We start from the raw sequence: 18462 nt of genomic DNA on the forward strand, positions 1-18462 counted from the left end.
TTTATGGAAAGTTCTTGAGAAATGTTTAAATGAAATATCAAAATACAGAGATAAAAATAAAGATGTAAAAACATGTATCTAATTATTAATAGAGGAATAAGTTTGAGAGAATAATTATATAGACACTTTGGAGCAAATGTTATGTGAAAATATTATTATACTTAAAACAGCATTCTATACATTTCAGGAATATGAATTAATGATAGCGATTTTAGATTTCAGCTTGTTATTTGGTCACTGAATAAAGATTTTTATGGAAATAAAAATATGGTATATCTTGGAGTCCACGCATTATGTAAGAAAAAAATGAAGATGATCCCTACAAAGTTAAAGCATGTGATTTTTCTATTTTAATTCTAACTGACCATGTGACATTTAGGAAGGTCATTTAATTTCTCTGAGCCTTAGTTTTGGGATATGTACAACCACAATAAGGTATGTCTTCCCTTGCTTGCCTTCTAAAGTTGTAGGAAGATCATATTTGACAATGCACATGAAGATACTTTGTAATTGGCCCCTTAATATGATATTGTTTTATGACTTTAGATGACTGATTATTCACATAATGAAACCCTCTAAGAAATAAAATATCTGGAGATCACTACAATTGATGAGGACTGCGTGTCTGTTGCTGAAATAACTGTATTCTGATTCTGATTTATCAAGAAAAGAAGGTTAGCTATTAAGAATGCAAATAGAGGAATTAGCTCAGTAGTACTTGTTTTTCTGTCCCACTAGAGGCCGAAGAGTAGTAACAGTGTGTGTGTGTGGGGGGGAGGGGGTTGTTTACATAACTATGCAACATTACTGGTCCAAGAGACCCTCGATAACCCTCACAGACTTCAGGTTCCCTTACATTCCTCTTGGCAGAATAAATACAATATAATGCCTGAGGGCAGGGCGGTGACCCTGGAGTTCAGAGTCCTCATGCAACCAGAGAGCAGAACTCCCGGAGAGTGAGCCCCGATGGGTGTACTGCATTGACTGACGGCCTCATCTGGGGAGGCACCAATTTAACTTTCAGCCCCTGAGCCTCGCGAGCAGGGGAGAGAAGGGGACTCTCCCAGCGCAGGGAACCGTTGCCATAGCATCTTCCTTGTCGCTGCCCGCCTACTCCTCCACCCCCGAAGCAGCGGCACTTTGTGCTCCACCGTTTGCTTTCAGGAGCCAGATGCGTTTTGCGCAGCCAGGACTCCGGTGCCGTGGTTGTGATACCCGCAGCACCTAATAACTGTTCTCGGTCGGGATGTTGACTAAGTCCATTAAGTTTCTCGGGAGGGAATCATCTTTGCGGATGCAACTGCCCAACAGGAAACAGGCTCGCAGAGAGAATTCTACACCGCCCCCCCGCCCCCGCCAATCCCATTGGCCCTCTGCACAATCCGAGCCACAATCGCTCCTGCCACACCACCCATTCCGTTCAGCACCCGCGGCCGCGGACAGCTCCCGGCCGGTGCCTCCGCAGCGAGCAGCCTCCCGCGGGCTCGTCGGGCCCCAGGGCTCCCGGGCGCTCCCCCCGCCCCCCGCCCGCGCCCCCGCCCCGCTCACCCCGCGCTCCCGCGGCGACGCCCCGGGACTCCCTCTCGGGCAGCCTCTGCAGCAGCGCCTCTGGCCTCAGTCGCTGCGCGGCCAGCATGCGTCCCCGAGCGAGGGCCCTTCCCAGCCTGAACAGACTTCGAGTTCTCCTGATGCTGTTCCGTGAGTAACGTTTTGGCGACCGCGAGGGCCCAGGGCGCTCTTTGCGGAGAGTAGAGCCGGCATAGGAAAGTCGGGAGCTTGAGATGTGGTCCTTAACATTCTGAGCTGTTTTTATTTTTATTTTTATTTTTTGGAGGGGGGTAGGGGTGAGAGTGGGGGAGGGGGCGGAGGGCCTCCCTGCTATTGGAGAGGAACTCCCCGGAGAGCCACACACCTGTACGCCAGATCCCAGGCTCGGCGCTGTAGGGACCGGCTTCCTGGGGTCAGAGCGTGGGCGAGAAAGACTTGGTTCAAAATCCTAAGATAAAAAAGGGCAGTCGTGTTCTAAATTAGGAAAGGCTTAATTTTTAATTGTATTGTTTATTATAAATGATCAGCACTGGAGCTGCATTTGTTGATGCTAGGCTAGAGAAAGGGCTAGCGGAGCGCACAGCAGTCGTCAGGAACTTTGTCTCCCCAGAGTCCGCAGACCAGGATCTCCAACCGTTTGCCCCAGGCGAGGCGCGTGGGCTCGCTGGGCCCCAACCCAGAGGATTCTTTCCCCCCCTCCCCTCCCCGCAGATACAATGGCTCGAGTCATGGCAGAGCAAGAAGTGGAAAATCTCTCAGGCCTTTCCACTAACCCCGAAAAAGATATATTTGTGGTGCGGGAAAATGGGACGACATGTCTCATGGCAGAGTTTGCAGCCAAATTTATTGTCCCTTATGATGTGTGGGCCAGCAATTATGTCGATGTAAGGAACCGTTTCCTTCCCAGCTTGCTCCTAGGGCTCCAGGGGCGACGGGCACCCACCCTCAAGGCCCTGTGAAGATCTGGGTCGCCTGCCTTGCCCCCTTGGCCCCTGCAGGCTGCTCCCGAATGCTGCATGGGGGTTCCGGCTTGTAACGCCTTCTGCTCGCCCTGCCTGCTTTGAAAGTAACCCCCTCTCTCTGCTTCCCTAACGGCGGGGTCTGCACGTAGAGCCTCTAACCGCATGTTCCCGGACCTGGGAGCCCGCGCGCAGAGGAGCGCCCAGGCGCGCAGCCTGGAGTCCGGAGCGCGGCCCTGCGCAGCCCCACCGGGCGGGCGGGCGCGCTGAGGGGTGCGGGGCGTCTGTGTTCCCAGCTCATCACCGAGCAGGCGGACGTCTCGCTGCCCCGGGGCGCTGAGGCGCAGGGTCGCTGCGGCCACAACGAGTCGGAGCTGCAGGTGTTCTGGGTGGACCGCGCCTACTCGCTCAAAATGCTGTTTGTAAAGGTAATTCGGCGCCTTGGGGGGGGCGCAGACCCCCCGCAGGGTGTGGGCGGGGGCCGCCCCTGGGTTTCCCCGCCCAGCAGCCGCAGGGGCCATTGACGCGCGCCTCCCGCGCTCCGCAGGAAAGTCACAACACCTCCAAGGGACCCGCGGCGACCTGGAGGCTGAGCAAGGTCCAGTTTGTCTACGACTCCTCCGAAAAGACCCATTTTAAGGACGCAGTCAGCGGTGAGTAGAGGTCAGCGGGGAGCCTGGGAAAGCAGGGGCGCTGCAGAAGCGCAGGCGTGGAGGCCCAATGCCTCGGGAAATTCGGAGAGCTTCTGGAAACCGATCCGGGCTTGGCGCTCCCAGGCCAGATGTCCCCTGGCTCGTTCCCCGAGGCAGAGAAGCAGAGGCGCAGGTGGGTCCTCCGGGCCTCAGGCCTTGTCCCTGCGCGAGGAACCCGGCCGGGCACCTGCGGGTCACCCGTGGCCGGCCGGCTGCCAGATGAGAGGTCTCTTGCCAGGACCTGGCTTACCCTGGCTGCTTCAGGCGGCCTCATGGTTTGTCCTTTAGGGGGGGCAGACAACGACAAAGCGGCGTCTTCCCCTGCACCCCGGTTCTTCTCACGCTCTGGAACTTGAAGGGGGCATCATGACTCTCCTTTCTCACCAGGGTCTGAGAGGCTTCAGTGCGCTTTGCGGTGCCAGCAGGGCTCCCAGCCCTCCTCAGTCACGACTGCAGCCACCCCAGAGTGCATTCCGAACCGTGGCCTAATTTATTAGCTGTTTCTGCCCATCATTTTAACCACTCACCCAGATTCTCCAAAAATATCGTGGCCAGAGGAATGTCCATTCCCCAAATAACAGAGTTTGCATTTGCAGGCACTGCCCAAGGCCACGTTTGAGTTAACTTATTTGTTTTGTAAATTGCCTCATCTATTCATAGCGAGGCCTTCTATCACCTGAGCACCTGAGTTGGGAAAATAGTTTTACTGAGGATGTGAACTACATATGTCATCTTTCCCTTCTCACCCCTTTTATCATCACAGCAAAAAAAAGAAAAAAGAAAAAAAAAAGAAAAAAAAAAAGCATTTTCATCTCTTCATCAAAATCCCCATTCAAGCATTTTCCCCAGAAGTCAGACATGCTATGTTGAGGAAGGTATTTTATTCTTTGGGGACCAGTGTGAAATGTGGAAAACCACATCACTGTTCTGCATCCTTGGAATCTCCGTTGTTAGGTTTTAAAGAATAAATAGGGTTGGGTTTTTAGGCATCCATCATGCTCCTCTTCTAAAAAGAAATCCCAAAACTTCCCCAAATTCCAAATTAATGTTTAAGGAACTCCTGCTCATGAAGAAGTGGGTGTTTTTGACACCACCTGATGCCACAGGCAGAGCCCTAGCCCTGACAAGGTGTCGCTGCCTTGCCACACAGATGATTGGAGGGGGTCCGGAGCTGAGAGGGAAGGAGGGTTCTGCCAGCCAGAGGGGCCTAACCTTTGCAATGTTGGGTCTTCCCTGCAGCCGGGAAGCACACAGCCAACTCCCATCGCCTCTCTGCCTTGGTCACCCCAGCTGGGATGTCTTATGAGTGTCAGGCCCAGCAGACCATTTCACTTGCCTCCAGCGATCCGCAGAAGACGGTCACCCTGATCCTGTCTGCGGTTCACATCCAGCCCTTTGACATCATCTCTGATTTTGTCTTCAGTGAAGGTAGGCTTGGCGGGGGGGGGGGGGGGGGGGGGTGATGGGAGAAGAAAGGGAGGAGGGAAGGGGAAGCTGACATCCGGATGGCTGTGGAAGGGGACCTGCCAGGGTCCCAGGCTGCTGCCACTTGGATTTCCTCTAGGCTGACATGCCACTGCTTCTCCTGCAATATTTTTCAAAGGCTAAAAGCAGTGAACTGAATCATGCCAACTTCCTTCAATGGCTCTTTTCTCTTCCTTCTCTCCCTTCCTCCCTCACTTCATTCTTCCTTCCCTTCCTTTATTTCTACATCTTTCCCTTCCCCCCTTCCTTTGCCAAAAGTGGAACCTTGACAGGGAGAGAGGTGAGAAAGTCAGCTTGGAAAAAATATATAATTTTGGTTTAAATCTTTCAATCAAAAAGTAGTTAAAAATCTCAGGTAGTTGCCTAGAGAGCCATAAGTTGGAGAAGGGTTGTTGCTCCTGTGGGCCTCAGTTTTTCCATGTTCCCTCAGACGCTTCCAGCTTTAGGTTCTACCAAGGTGAGTTCAAGATTTTATGTGATTAGAATGCAATAGGGGTGTGTGTTCATGCGTGTGTGTGTGTGTGCGCACGTATGTGTAGGTCACTTGAAGACCACAGCGGAGAATTATGAAGACCTGCCTCCATCCAGCACGTGCTCTGTGGGAGGGATACCCTCAGGGCCCCAGGGAGGCCTGGGTCCTTGATCTGCCTGCCCTGGGTTGTGGAGGAAATGCTCCTTCTCAGTCTGTGCTAGGGGATCAGGCAGGTTCAGGGCATCCCCATACTCCTGCTCTCTGCCCCCCAGCAGAGGTAGGGCATGACAGGGGTTCACCTCTGTGCAATTTGTGCAAGTCTGGGCACAATTTCCACTGGGCTAAAGTAGGGTAAGCGAAACCTCCAATTAACTTGTTCTCTCTCTCTTGTCTGGGGGAGGTTGTTTCATATTCTGTGGACTCCTTGTGGTTAAAAAATGGGAGAGTTTCTGATTGCTTTATGGGCACTTTCCTTTGGGCCGGGACTCCCTGGATGAATACAACTATTCCAATGTTCAGGATGTTAGGGAGTCCCCATCTCTGTCACACACAAATCATTGTCATTTCCCAAGGAATCCAGCTTTCATGAAATGCCCTTCCACTCAAACTCTACTGAATAGATCCCCCACCAGGTGACCATTCATAAGGCATTTGAGAATTCCCACGTTCTCGAGAGAAGGGCCAGCTTCTTTTCATCCTCGTATGTTTAGCACCTAGTACGATGTTTGGCACATGGCAGGTGCCCAGTTAACTTTGGCTGAATTGATATCCTGAAGCTGCTCACTCAATTAATAGAGACTTCCAAACGCTTCTATGCCAGGTAACTCAGAATTGAATTGATTCTGTAAAGCAGTGCTGCACTTAACTGTTCTCAGAGAAGGATGTGTTTTCTAAAACATTGAAACTAAATTGTGTGTCAAGACCTTAACATTTAAACACAATCTGTTTGATTACAGAAGTATTTATACATGTTATAATGTCTTTCTTAAACTAAAATATTAAATGCAATTCTATGTAATTGGACTTGTGATTATCAATGACCGGGAATTTACTGTGAAAATACTGGATTGTGTGGTATCAACCCCCAGGGTCCGTATCATAGATGCTTTGAGTTTACAGGGGTCCTTTCAATAGTCTCGAGGGCCTTTTTTCATTCTGCTGGACAGCTGCTCTCAGGCACTTCTTTACTTCTTGGTAGTACTGGCACTGTGATTGCTGTTTTCACTAGTTTCTCACTGCAACCTCGCCCTAACCCACTCTGGGTATTTCTAAGTTGTTGTTCATAGTCATTCATGGACTGAGAAGTCAAATCTCATGAATGTTTAGAATTGTGCACAATGCAAGATTAAATGAATTCTGAATAAGACCAGAGCTACTTTCTTAAAAACTATTAAAGTTCATGGCATGGGCTTAATGACATCTTTTGTTTGAAAGCAGTTTTTTACCCACTTCCAGGTCCTAGATATGCATGATAGTCTTAGAGAGTCTGCAAACATATATAGCTTCCTAAATGCAGATATATTAAGCACAAGCAGATTGCACCTGTCCCACCAGGCCTTTCTGGGTAATAATTAGGATGTTCCCTTTTGTATTGTGTCCTGGGGTTTAAGCCTCTCGACTCTGCTCTGGGAGCAGGCAAGCCCCATTCAGAGCCACTCACTGGATCTATGCGCCTTTGTGTGGTTGGGGCTCTTTTGTTCCTGGCTCCTCCCATCTGAGCCTCTCAGCACCTGCCCCCCACTGTGTTTTGTAAGAGATCTTTTCATTTGATTTGGTGGAATTTGAAAGATTTCTTTTGGCCCCCATCTCCCAAAATAGACGCTCAGGAGGCTTGGCTCTGTTGCTGATGCCTGTGTGGATGTGAGTGGAGTGTGTGTGTGTGTGTGTGTGTGTGGTATCTGGTCATACATCTGCATGCCCACTGCAGGGGTGTGTATATGCAGTTGATCGTGTGTGTGCAGGACCCACAGCATCAGGGTTTCTAATGAAGAATCTAATCCTTGTGTGAGGGCTTGTACCTGGCAGCCTGCAGTTTCACTTCGGCCTACTTTATAGACTGAGAAACACAAGGAAGGGTCAGTGAAGTGGATTAGTGGACACTGGCAGGGGCTTCTCTCAGCCCAAATGGGGGTTGACATCTTTATCACACAAATCCCTTTTGGGCTTTGAGCTTGGTTACTACACCAGTCCCCAAGGAACGTCTGCTAGCCCAACATGTCTCCAACTGCAGTGCACACGAATCTTCTGCAGGTATAAACTGTGGTGATCTTTCTAACATGCGGAGTCTGGTTCAGTAGGTCTGGGGCCAGGACCCATAGTGCTTGCTCCGTTTCTAGCAAGGCCCCTGGTGGTGCTCCAGGTCTGTGCAATACTGTGGAAAAGCTATGACCTTGAGCAGCAAGAACACACAAGACTTATTGGGCGGTGCTTGGACGGGGTTGCATGAGAAGGGAAGCCCTTTGCAGCCTGGGGCAGTCCAGAGGGAGGGACCTCATGGACCACCATCTAGAGCAGAAGAAGAGCACCAGTCCCCTAGGGAGGAGGAGGAGCATTGAGGGGGGTTTACCTGCCCAGGTGATGCCTGGTACCCCTGGAGGAGGAGCACTGAGAGGGGTTTACCTGCCCAGGTGATGCCTGGTACCCCTGGAGGAGGAGCATTGAAAGGGGTTTGCCTCCCCAGGTGATGCCTGGTATCCCTGGAGGAGGAGCATTGAGGGGGGTTTGCCTGCCCAGGTGATGCCTGGTACCCCTGGAAGAGGAGCATTGAGGGGGGTTTGCCTGCCCAGGTGATGCCTGGTACCCCTGGAGGAGGAGCACTGAGGGGGGCTTACCTGCCCAGGTGATGCCTGGTCCTCCGCAGCACAGTGAAGAGTCTGGGTCAGAGAGCTCTGAGGGGCAGCAAAGAGGCTCTGGGCCTTATAACCACAAGACCCTATCTTATCAATGGGTAACAGCTGGTGGTTGAGGTTTGTTATGCAAAGCAGGCAGGCTCTAAATGGCTAAAAAATCTGCTTTTGGGGCTGTTTTGAAAATAATTGGATGTGTAAAGTTTTGAGTTTAGCGCCAGCAGGCTTTTCAGCTAATGGGTCTCAGTCAGTGAAGAAATAAACCACCTGGGGGCCGATACACAGAGACCAGGTTGGCTCATTTCCATGACAAATACATTTTGCGTGTCATCTACCCCCCTGCAGTTCAAGGCACCCCATGAGGCTCAGTTGAGGTGGATTAACTTGTCCTCCCACAGTTAATACCTTGTGTGTCCACCTTTGAGGGCCCCAGGAGATTTCCGTCTGTCATGGGATGGGGGATGCCACACTGGGAGGGAGCAGATCAGCCTGAGTATTGTAATAGCTTGAACTAGAGGCAACGTTTATGGATAACAGCAGGGGAAACATGGTAGAACACAAGGGCACCTCTGCTCCTCTTTATTAAAGATTCAGATTTTACAAGCATTTAAAAGTTACCACCTATAGGCTGGACCCCCTTTTTTAATATATATTTTTTATTGAGTTTTAGAAGAAGGGAGTGGGATAGAGAGGTAAAAACATCAATAAGAAAGAAACATCATCGATCAGCTGCCTCCTGCATGCTCCCACTGGGGATCGAGCCCGCAACCCAGGCATGTGTCCTGACCAGGAGTGAAACCGGTGACCCCTTGGTTCCTGGGTGGACGTTCAGCCACTGAGCCACACCCGGCCGGGCATAGGCTGGCCCCTTTTTAATTCTCAAGGAGGAAAACAAACCAGCCTGTGAAGAAGGTGCCGAGAAACTGTGGCTTGGAGAAGTGAAGCTGTTGGTAACGGCTGCCCTCCTCCTGGCTGCAGGGCCGGGGCCAGAACCTGTCTTTGGGTATCAGATCCTGGCCCCTTAGCCTCTCAGAGCCTCAGCTGCTTCTGCTGAGCAGCTATAACCAACATGTGGGGGCAGACACCTTTAGAAGGGTTGTCTGGCACTCTGAGCTCATGAGCCCTTTGTCATTGCTGCTGACAGCATGATTGGAAGATGTCACCTGCTCTGTATTTTGTCCAGAACTGTGGGAAAAACGATTTGTTTCTAGCGGAAATGAACGTGCCTTACCTTCCTCTGTACACCACCCCCAGTATGTGCCCTGCGGCTGGTGCCACCAATGCAGGGAGGGTTGCTAATGCTGATCTGGAGGGATGTTAGACCTGTGACTTACTTACCACCTCCCAGTCAAGAAACATGTCACCCTGAGTAGCTGCTCCTCAGGCCTCCTGTATAAGCATCTAGAGGGAGGCGATTCTGTTATTAACACTGCTGAGAACTGTGTTGAAGGCTGGAGTATGGAGCCCCAGGGCAGGGCCACGTCGCTGGTCCATCTTAGGGCTCTGTGTTCCCAGTACTGTCCTGGAACATAGTATTTCAGTGTGGGTTCCCCAGAAGCTGATCCTAAGGATGTATGTAGGCGCAAGTAGTTTATTTAGGAAGTCGTTCTAGAAAGCACTGATAGGGGATTGGAGAAGCGAGATAGGAAGTCAGGGCAGTCCACACAAGTGCATTAATCAGCAGGTTACTACTGCAGGCACCTGGGGTCACGCTGCTGGAACCTCTGGGAGAGGCTATAGGACCCACCTCAGTTATCCCACCTGGATAAAACACGGATTCGGTGGTATCCCCCAATCATGCTGTTAGGAATATTAGAAACCATAATAAGAAGCTCACGAATTCAGGGTACCCTACAGTCTTTCCAATGGCTGCTGGATGGAGGGACAGGCATTGACGCTGGGACATCCTACTTGCTTTGTAGTCAAAACCGGTGGGAATGTGTGGCAATGGTGAATGCCAAGGGGACAAGACATTGTGTCTGCTGTACCTAAATACTGAGAGATAAGCTATAAACTTTCCCTGCCCTGTGGAGCTTACGGGCTGGCATCTCCTTCTTGTGCTTGCCATGTGCCTGGCACAGGGGCACCAACCAGAATGGCTTCTATCGCCTTTTTTTATCATTAATGCTTGCATCTTGGTGAGAGTATCTCCTTGTCTCCAGCCAAAGTTCTCCGAAGCCCACTCATCTTAATAACTCCTCAGCATACAAAATACATTTTGCTGAGGTTACAGGAGCCCAGAGAAAATGTGGAAAGAGGGGCAAACCCCTTCCTTTAGCTGCCCTATCAGACTGTGAAGGAAGCCCAGACAGCAAAAGCTGTCCTCCTCCTCGGACAGAAATAGTCTGTGGCGTTGGCAGAGCTGGAGAAAGCGGACAGCTTGCCCCTTGGCCCATTGCCCATCTCAATGCTGTTCGCTTGGGGTACAGTGAAGACTTCTTGGACTGTGTGCCTCAGGGAGTAAATACAGCTCTGAAATGCTGTGCTCACAAAACGAAATGAAACAAAACACAAGGAAAGCAGAATCTATGATGAATGGAGATTTTGGCAGGGAGGGGGTGCACCAGGTTTATGGTTGATGGGACCATAGTTAGCAACCTGAAGCTGGCAATAGATGACCCCTCTGCTGTCTGATCTGTCTTCCCAGTGACTAGGCTGGCTGTTGCCTTAGCCACCCTGGGCCTGTGTTGTGTGCTCTAGGACCCTGAGTCCAGCCAGGACAGAGGCATGAGGGACCCCAAGGCCTATAGAAGTGGCAGGGAGTTAGGGGTCTCCAAGTGTCTAAAGCCAGATTTGATCTGGGCTAAACCAAGAGATGCTCTTCTCCCAGGCAGAGACCTAGGGCCTCCCTTGTGTTATAATCCGTGGGTGGTATAGTCAGTTTTTTGCACCACATCTTAACAGGGGTTTATAGGGTTGGTGGATAGAGCTCAGGGGGTCTGCAAATTTCAATGGGAAATGTTTGCATATTATTTCCACTAATTTATAATTAATATTTAACATTTCCTTCTATTATAAATGAAAGTAACAACCAATAGTAGTATTAGTAGTACCTATGACTTTGTTGCAAATAGAAATCATATATATATATTTTAAATATCTCTTTATTGATTTCAGAGAGAGGAAGGGAGAGGGAGAGAGAGATAGAAACATCAGTGATGAGAGAGTCATTGATCGGCTGCCTCCTGCACGCCCCACACCGAGGATCAAGCCCACATCCCGGGTATGTGCCTTGACAGGGAATTGAGCCGTGATCTCCTGGATCACAGGTTGATGCTCAACTGCTGAGCCATGCTGGCTGGGCTGGAAATCATATTTTCATCTCACATTAGTTTGTGCAGATCTTGCAAATAACATGTTTCTCATTCCTTTGTAATCACAGACAATACATGTGTATTAACAAAGAAGTACATATATTATTGTCTCCCAAATTATTTTAAAAAGTTTTGAGCCCAGATGGGCATGGCCCAGTGCTGAGTGTCAACCTAGGATCCAGGAGACTGCGGTTTGACTCCTGGTCAGAGCACATGCCCTGGTTGCGGACTCGATCCCCTGCAGGGGGAGTGCAGGAGGCAGCCGATCAATGACTCTCATCATTGATGTTTCTCTCTCTCTCTCTCTCCTTCTCCCTTTCTCTCTCTGAAATGAATAAAGATGTATTTAAAAATAAATAAATAAAAATGTTTTGATAGCTGAATTTCAGTGTAATCTGTTTCCTGTATAACCTATGTATTTTATTTTTATGCATTTATAAGTATTATTCTGAGAAGGGGTTATAGAATCATCATACTAGTAAAAAAGATTACAACCTCTGCTTTAGTGGGTCGTGACCAACACTGTTTTAAATAAACGGGAATAGAATAGAGCATAAATTATCAGGTGCACAAAGTAAGGATAACTTGTTTTATAAAACTTTGGTTTTAGTTATGTGTGTGTTATGTATCTCTTCTGACTTGCAATGTAAATATTTCCCCCTAGGGGTCAGAGGCAGTTTGAAAACACTGGCTTAAGCCTAAAAGGGAAATGAGAGTCCTTTACGGGTTCACAGTTTCTCCTCTAAATCCCTTGATGTTTTTCAGAAATCAGAATATCATAGACTTTAGGAAGACAATACAGTGCATAGTTCATCTACAGGAGTCCCCTTATCCGTGATTTTGCTTTCCACAATTTCAGTTACCTACAGTCAATCATGGTCTAAATATATTAAATGGAAAATTCCAGAAATAAACAATTCATACGTTTTAAGTTGTGCAATGTTCTGAGCAGCATGGTAAAATACCTCGCTGTCCCGCTTCATCCCACCTGGAAAGTGACTCCCCCTTTCGTCCAGCGTATCCTCACTGTATGTGCCCCCTGCCATTAGCGACTTGGTAGCTGTCCAGGTTATGACACTGACCATTGCGTATTGCAGAGCCTGGGTTCAAGCAACCCTTCTAGCCTAACACCACGCCACGTCCCAAAGCCCAGTCACTCACCTCACCCCATCTCCTCACGGGGCAGTTGTAGGATCTCACATCATCACACGAGGAAGGGTGAATACATTACCATGAGGTGTCTGGAGAGAGAGCCCACAGTCACATAACTTTTAGTACCATATGCTGTTATAATTGTTCTATTTTGTTTTAGTTATTGTTGTTCATCTCTTACTGTGCTTAATTTATAAATCACTTTATCTTAGGGGGGTGTGTACAGGAAAAAACACAGCATATATATATGGCTTGGTAGTCTCTACAGTTTCAGGCATTCACTGCGGGCCTTAAAACATATCCCTCGTGAATAAGGGGAAATAACGTATGATGGGAGACCCCAGAGAAGTTGAGGCAGCCCCCTGTAATCAAATATATTAATATATCTTTATCCCGCAGTGACACACGGGGATCTTCACGCTAGGTAGGATGACCGAGAGCCATGAGCAGTCCAATGTTAGCTCAAGGCAGGCTTTGCTGCCACATGAGTGGTAACAAATGACTTTTGGTTTCCAGAGCTTTGTGGATTTTGGAATGGTGGGGAAGGGACAGCGGGCTCAGGAGTTCCCCTTTATTTGATCTCTTAGTGGAAGGGGATGGGTTAGGATGGGGGTTCAGTATTTTTCATGATACTTTTTGACATCCTCTTATTTTCCCATGATTATTTTTGAAATGTCCATAGTTTATTACTTCCTTTAGATGCCACTTTCTTTGCTGTGTTTAGTTGAGTTTTTTTTCCCCTAAAACTTTGTTAAGAGATAAAACTCATCTGGGTATTTTGCTGACATCTGCCAGGACTCTGATAACTGAATGTTGCCCTGTTTAATTGGTGTATTTTTAATTTATATTATGCAAAAATATTGTGATTCAGCTTTAGAGTTGGTTGGGGAAATATTGTTTCTGAAAAAACCCTATCTTCTAAGAGGTTCCTTGAGAGAGGTTTTCATCTCCATTTCCCTTTCAGTCTTGGTGGGAGGACTTGTGACTTAGTACCTTTTGACTGGAGCTCACTGCTTTTCCTCTTTCTGATTTCAGAGCATAAGTGCCCAGTGGACGAGCGGGAGCAGTTGGAGGAAACCTTGCCCCTGATTTTGGGGCTCATCCTTGGTCTCGTCATTGTGGTAACGCTGGCGATTTACCACATCCACCACAAAATGACTGCCAGCCAGGTGCAGATCCCCAGGGACCGGTCCCAGTATAAGCACATGGGCTAGGGGCCCTAGGCAGGCAGCCCCCAGCCCTGTCCTCCGCCTGGATCAGGCAGAGGAACAAAAGCACTTTACCACCTTGCACATGGGGTACACCAACATAGCTACAGCCCAGCAGTCCTGGGTATCCAAGGCTTGCTTGGCCAGCGCCCATGCTTACACCCAGGGACAGAGGGATCCTTTTGGATTCATGGGGTGAATGGCAGTTGTTCTTGCCATGCTGGGGGATGGGAATGGAGGGGTTCCGCCAGCTTTCATGCTCATGGTGGCGTGGCTTTGTCTCTCAAAGGAGCAACACACAACTCAGAAGGGTATCTGGCCCCAAACGTTACAGATTGGAAAGACAGTCCTTTTGGGAAGACACCCCTTTGGGTTCAGAGGAGGAGGGGGTGCTTTGCTCCCTTGAACACAGCTGGCTTACCCTACACAGTTGTCAGTGCACACAAAATACAACCTCATGCTCCCTGCGGCAAGACCCCTGAAAGTGACCCATGCTTCCGGCTGGCATTCTGCATGTCTAGTGATTGTCTTGGGAATGTGCCGCTGCTCCCCACACCCAGTGACTTCACAGCACAAGAGCCCGTTCAATGTAACTATGCAGAGCTGTTTGGATTTCATAGTGTGCCGGGTCCAAGTAAGGGGACCTGAACAGTCCATCGATCCATGTGAGTTTGTTTTTTCAGAATGAATTAAAACACACTACAGTCTAAAGTTTGGCTGCTTTCTTGAAACAAGAAAACAAACCTGAAATGTTTCTTTGGCATCCAGAGGAGAGAGGGGAACGATGAAGACAAGACGGGCTTTTCATGCCTGTGAGAGGAAAAGCACAGGAAGGGCAGGGAGGCATCGAAGGGGAAGCGGGCCTTTCCAGGTGGCAACACATGGATTTATTCTGACAAATATAAGTCGTTTTAATGATGGCACCTCTGGAACAACTGGCCTCATGTTGCTTCTAATGCATCTTGGTCTTGAGTTTGGTATTTCACTCTGGATTAAAAAGCCGGACTGAACATGGTAGCCTAGGTGGAGTTTTATTTGAAGTAAAATGTAATTTATTGAAACCTCATTATTTGAATTTCCCTCGCTTTCTAAATAATCATTTTTAGAAGATCTGAGTGGGGGAAGGGGAAGTCCTACTCTCTGGTTTGAAGGTGGAAATCCTCCCACCCCCATACAATCTCCACCATATGAGAGGCAGCATGAGTCCGTCTCCCCAAGTCTTCAGCTGCTGCCAGGAGCGTACCCTTAGAAAGTCAGTGTCCTAGCAAATCTTGATGGGCATCGGCCAGCTGCTGTTCTATTGCCCATTTGTTTGCTGCTCTTTCAACCTCAGTCTTTCCCTCTGAATGATCTTTCTTCAGTGTCTGTCCAGTGAGCAAAAAGCCCGGATTTCTCATAAAAGTTGCACATTTCACAGGGATCAGGAGATGCCTTTGGTGCTGGTGGACATCACCCACAGGTTACTCCATTCTGCTATCATCTGTCATCATCTTCCCTCCCTGCCCCAGACTTGACAAGGCCTCTCCTTTTTAGCATCTCATGTATTCCTCCCCCCACACACCCAAACTTCATTATTTATTGGAACCATCCAAAGATTTGGGAAGAAATGGACACTTAGCTGTATCAATAAGTTAAACTTGTTTTCTGTAACCCCATCAGAAAAACTTTTAAAACTTTGAGTCATACATCTGAAAACGTCATATTTACATAATTTACTTTCACAACAGTAAATTTGTGTGTTTTTAAAATTTACTTTAGGACTCTATTATTTTGGTATTGTCATTCACTCATTTATTCAAGAGTTTTTGAGCACCTCTGAGTGCAGGCTGTGTTGGGTATACGGTAGTAAACTTGACATCTCAGAGTCTATTGTGAGAGGACTGACAAGAAAACAACACACATACAAAGGACGTTCTAGAAAGAACACAGTGGCGGGCTCGATCCCCAGTCGGGGGCGTGCAGGAGGCAGCCGATCAATGACTCTCTCATCATTGATGTTTCTCTCTCTCTCTCCCTCTCCCTTCCTCTCTCTGAAATCAATAAAAATATATTTTAAAAATAATAATAAAAAATAAAATAAATAAAAAGAACACAGTGTCCTAGCTCTTTTCAGAAGGTTGTCATGTGGCCACATCCCTGTGTCTAAGCTGACTAATTAAATCTTTCTAGGATCCATATTTCTTAATTCTCAAACTTGAGGCTGGTTTTTCCACCTGTGATATGCGTTATGCATAAAAAGCCACATTACTATGACTATCGTCGTTAATCACATCATCTCTTTCCAGCTAGCTGTCCTAAGATGAGGTCTCAAGCTCAGCCTAGTTTCTTGGCACCTCACTTTATTTCTCTTTATCTTCATTATCAACTAAACAAAATAAAGAGGAGCCTGCTGTTTGGGCCGGGGGCAGGAAGGCCAGGAGTGCAGAGGGACGGACTCAGCCCTGGGCCTCAGCCCTGGGCTCCTTTCATGGCCAGAGTCATTGTCTTGCATTTCACAGCTGCTACTGCACCAGGAGCAAGCTGAGGCAGAGGGTCATCTTCGTGTTGCTCCCCAAGCTCAGAGATGAGAGAAAACAAAAAAACCCCTTTAACCATCATTTTTCATTTTTACTGGAGTTTTAAACACAAATTCCTCTGGGCACAAAAGTCTGTTGGGCCTGGCTGCTGGTCTGCCAGCCTGGAAAAGTCTGGCCAACGGAGCCATATACAGATTTCTGTTGGGGGAGCCTGCGTTCCATTTAAATTCTGAGCACAGTTCTTTGCAGGGTTCCCCTATGCTGGGGGAAAAGCTCCCGGGAAGCTTTCTCATGGGGCAGGGGAGACTTCGTTGTCCAGTCCGAGAAAGCCCTCTAAACTCTGACCGCCGGCATCTCACCAACTGCCCAATCTTTCCATGAACGAAGACGTGGCAGAGCCACGTGGGCATGGGAGGCAGCGAGAAAGGTGGAGGAATGGGGGGGAGGGGGCTGGGAATGTCCTGCAGCACCTGGTGGAGGAGGGAGCTGTGTGCATGCTCTGCGCTGTTTTCCTGGAGGGTCTTCCAGGCTGGCATTGGGCACAAACACTTCCCACAGCCAGAGAGGCACAGCTTTATGTCAGTGTCAAGGTGCAGTCTGCAAGCAGCCTGCGTCAGAATCACCCCAGGGGCCACCGAAAAAACATCAGCTCTAGGATATCATCCCAGGCTGAGAGAGAATCTCTGTGGGAAAGCCTGGAATCTGTAGTTCTACCACACTCCCCAGGTAACTTTGTGAAGCAGTATGAAAACTGGTTGGAAATCATTTGCTATCAGCCTACCTGCAACATTAGCCAAAATATTGGGCTTCTTCATGCTCATATTCTCATCAGAAAATAGAGCTCATGGGCCTATCCCTGCAAAGTTATTTGCGGATTCACGACAGTGCATTTGAGTCCCTAGCACATTGCCTGGCACCCGGGACATGCTCCATAAAAGGTGTTATTAATGACATTTTCCTAGCATAGTTCTTGTTTTTTTTAAAAATATATCTTTATTGATTTCAGAGAGAGGAAAGGAAAAGGAGAGAGAGAGATAGAAACATCAATGATGAGAGAGTCATTGATTGAGCCCGCAACTTGGGCATGTGCCATGACCGGGAATCGAACCCCTATCGCCTGGATCCCAGGTTGATGCTCAACCGCTGAGCCACGCCTGGCAGGGCCCTAGCATAGTTCTTAACATGTCTATTCTGACTTTACCTACCATGCAAGTTCAGGAAAGACCCAAAGGGGCTGATACAAAGGTTTTAAAGCTGGTATCCACAGTTTTCCATGTCAGTTCATTTTGAATTCAGAGTATGTTTCTGTGAAGGGATTTCCCTCTACCCCCAGCTCAGTAAACTACTTAGGTGGGGGAGTCCGTGAACTTGGATGGGAAAAAATCACACCTTTGGTTTTTACTAACCTCCTATGGAAGGTAGTATTCTCTTAATTATGAACACAGGCACCAAACCACTGAAGTATATGCGGAAATCACCACATTACGCTGGTTGGAGATATCTCAAAAAGTCATTTATACTCCTTACTTTGAAATTATGGTAGATCTCCACAAGATTATGTTATTTAATGCTTTATAACCATAACAATAAAGTTTTTGATACTTTAATAGGTTTTCTTTGTAAGCTGATGTGTTTTACTTGATGCATTTAAAACCATTTTTTTCTGAGAAGGAGTCCATAGGCTTTAGGCAGGCAAGAAGGTCCAGGGTGAAAAAGTAGGCCCAGGACTCCAGGGCTAGTGGCTTCCTCAGTTGTCATTTAAAATAACTGTCAGGACTCACAAAGGCTCAGATTACAAATGAGATAACAGGTATTTGTTAGCACCGCTCATGTGTTTTCTAGACCCTGGTATGTTTAACAATATAGGTAAACATCCCTGCCCTCGCGGAACTGAAACCTGTGTGCGCGCGTGTGCGCATGTATGTGCATGTGTGCGTGTGTGTGCTCTGTCCAGGTATTATGATCGATGCTGGGAGCCTTGGTTAGTGTGGCTTAGATGGATTGTATAAGACCTTGAAGTCCCTTCCTGGCTTTACATTTTATTAAACGCTGACAATGATGAGGCCTAATTATCGAAACATTCGCTACCTGAGCAAACCCTTCAAGACAAGGAATACCTTTGCTTTGAAAGCAGTGTATTCTGACCAGAAGTCAGCAACTGCCCTTTTCTCAAGTCCTCCTTTGTCCTCAGTGGTGGTGTCTACACCGCAGTCTTAGCTGTTTGTAGCCTCTGGGGATGGGGACATTTGTCTTTGGCTCCTGTCATCATG

At 48.2% G+C, this 18462-nt stretch overlaps 1 protein-coding gene across 2 annotated transcripts; it reads left to right on the top strand.

Annotated features, from left to right (window-relative positions):
* The first annotated feature begins 1634 nt into the window (after nt 1-1634).
* Nucleotides 1635-13682, top strand: LAMP5 (lysosome associated membrane protein 5). 2 transcript variants are annotated; one of them, XM_016211955.2, is made up of 6 exons: nt 1635-1698; nt 2260-2432; nt 2804-2935; nt 3055-3160; nt 4439-4627; nt 13504-13682. In XM_016211955.2, the coding sequence occupies exons 1-6, from the start codon at nt 1635-1637 to the stop codon at nt 13680-13682; spliced, it is 843 nt and encodes a 280-aa protein (XP_016067441.2). The 2 variants fall into 2 exon arrangements, with proteins under 2 accessions (XP_016067441.2, XP_016067442.2); XM_016211956.2 differs by lacking the exon at nt 2804-2935.
* The last annotated feature ends 4780 nt before the right edge of the window (nt 13683-18462 follow it).

Source organism: Miniopterus natalensis, chromosome 7, assembly GCF_054644295.1.
Source record: "Miniopterus natalensis isolate mMinNat1 chromosome 7, mMinNat1.hap1, whole genome shotgun sequence".
In the NCBI taxonomy this organism is placed as follows: domain Eukaryota; kingdom Metazoa; phylum Chordata; class Mammalia; order Chiroptera; family Miniopteridae; genus Miniopterus; species Miniopterus natalensis.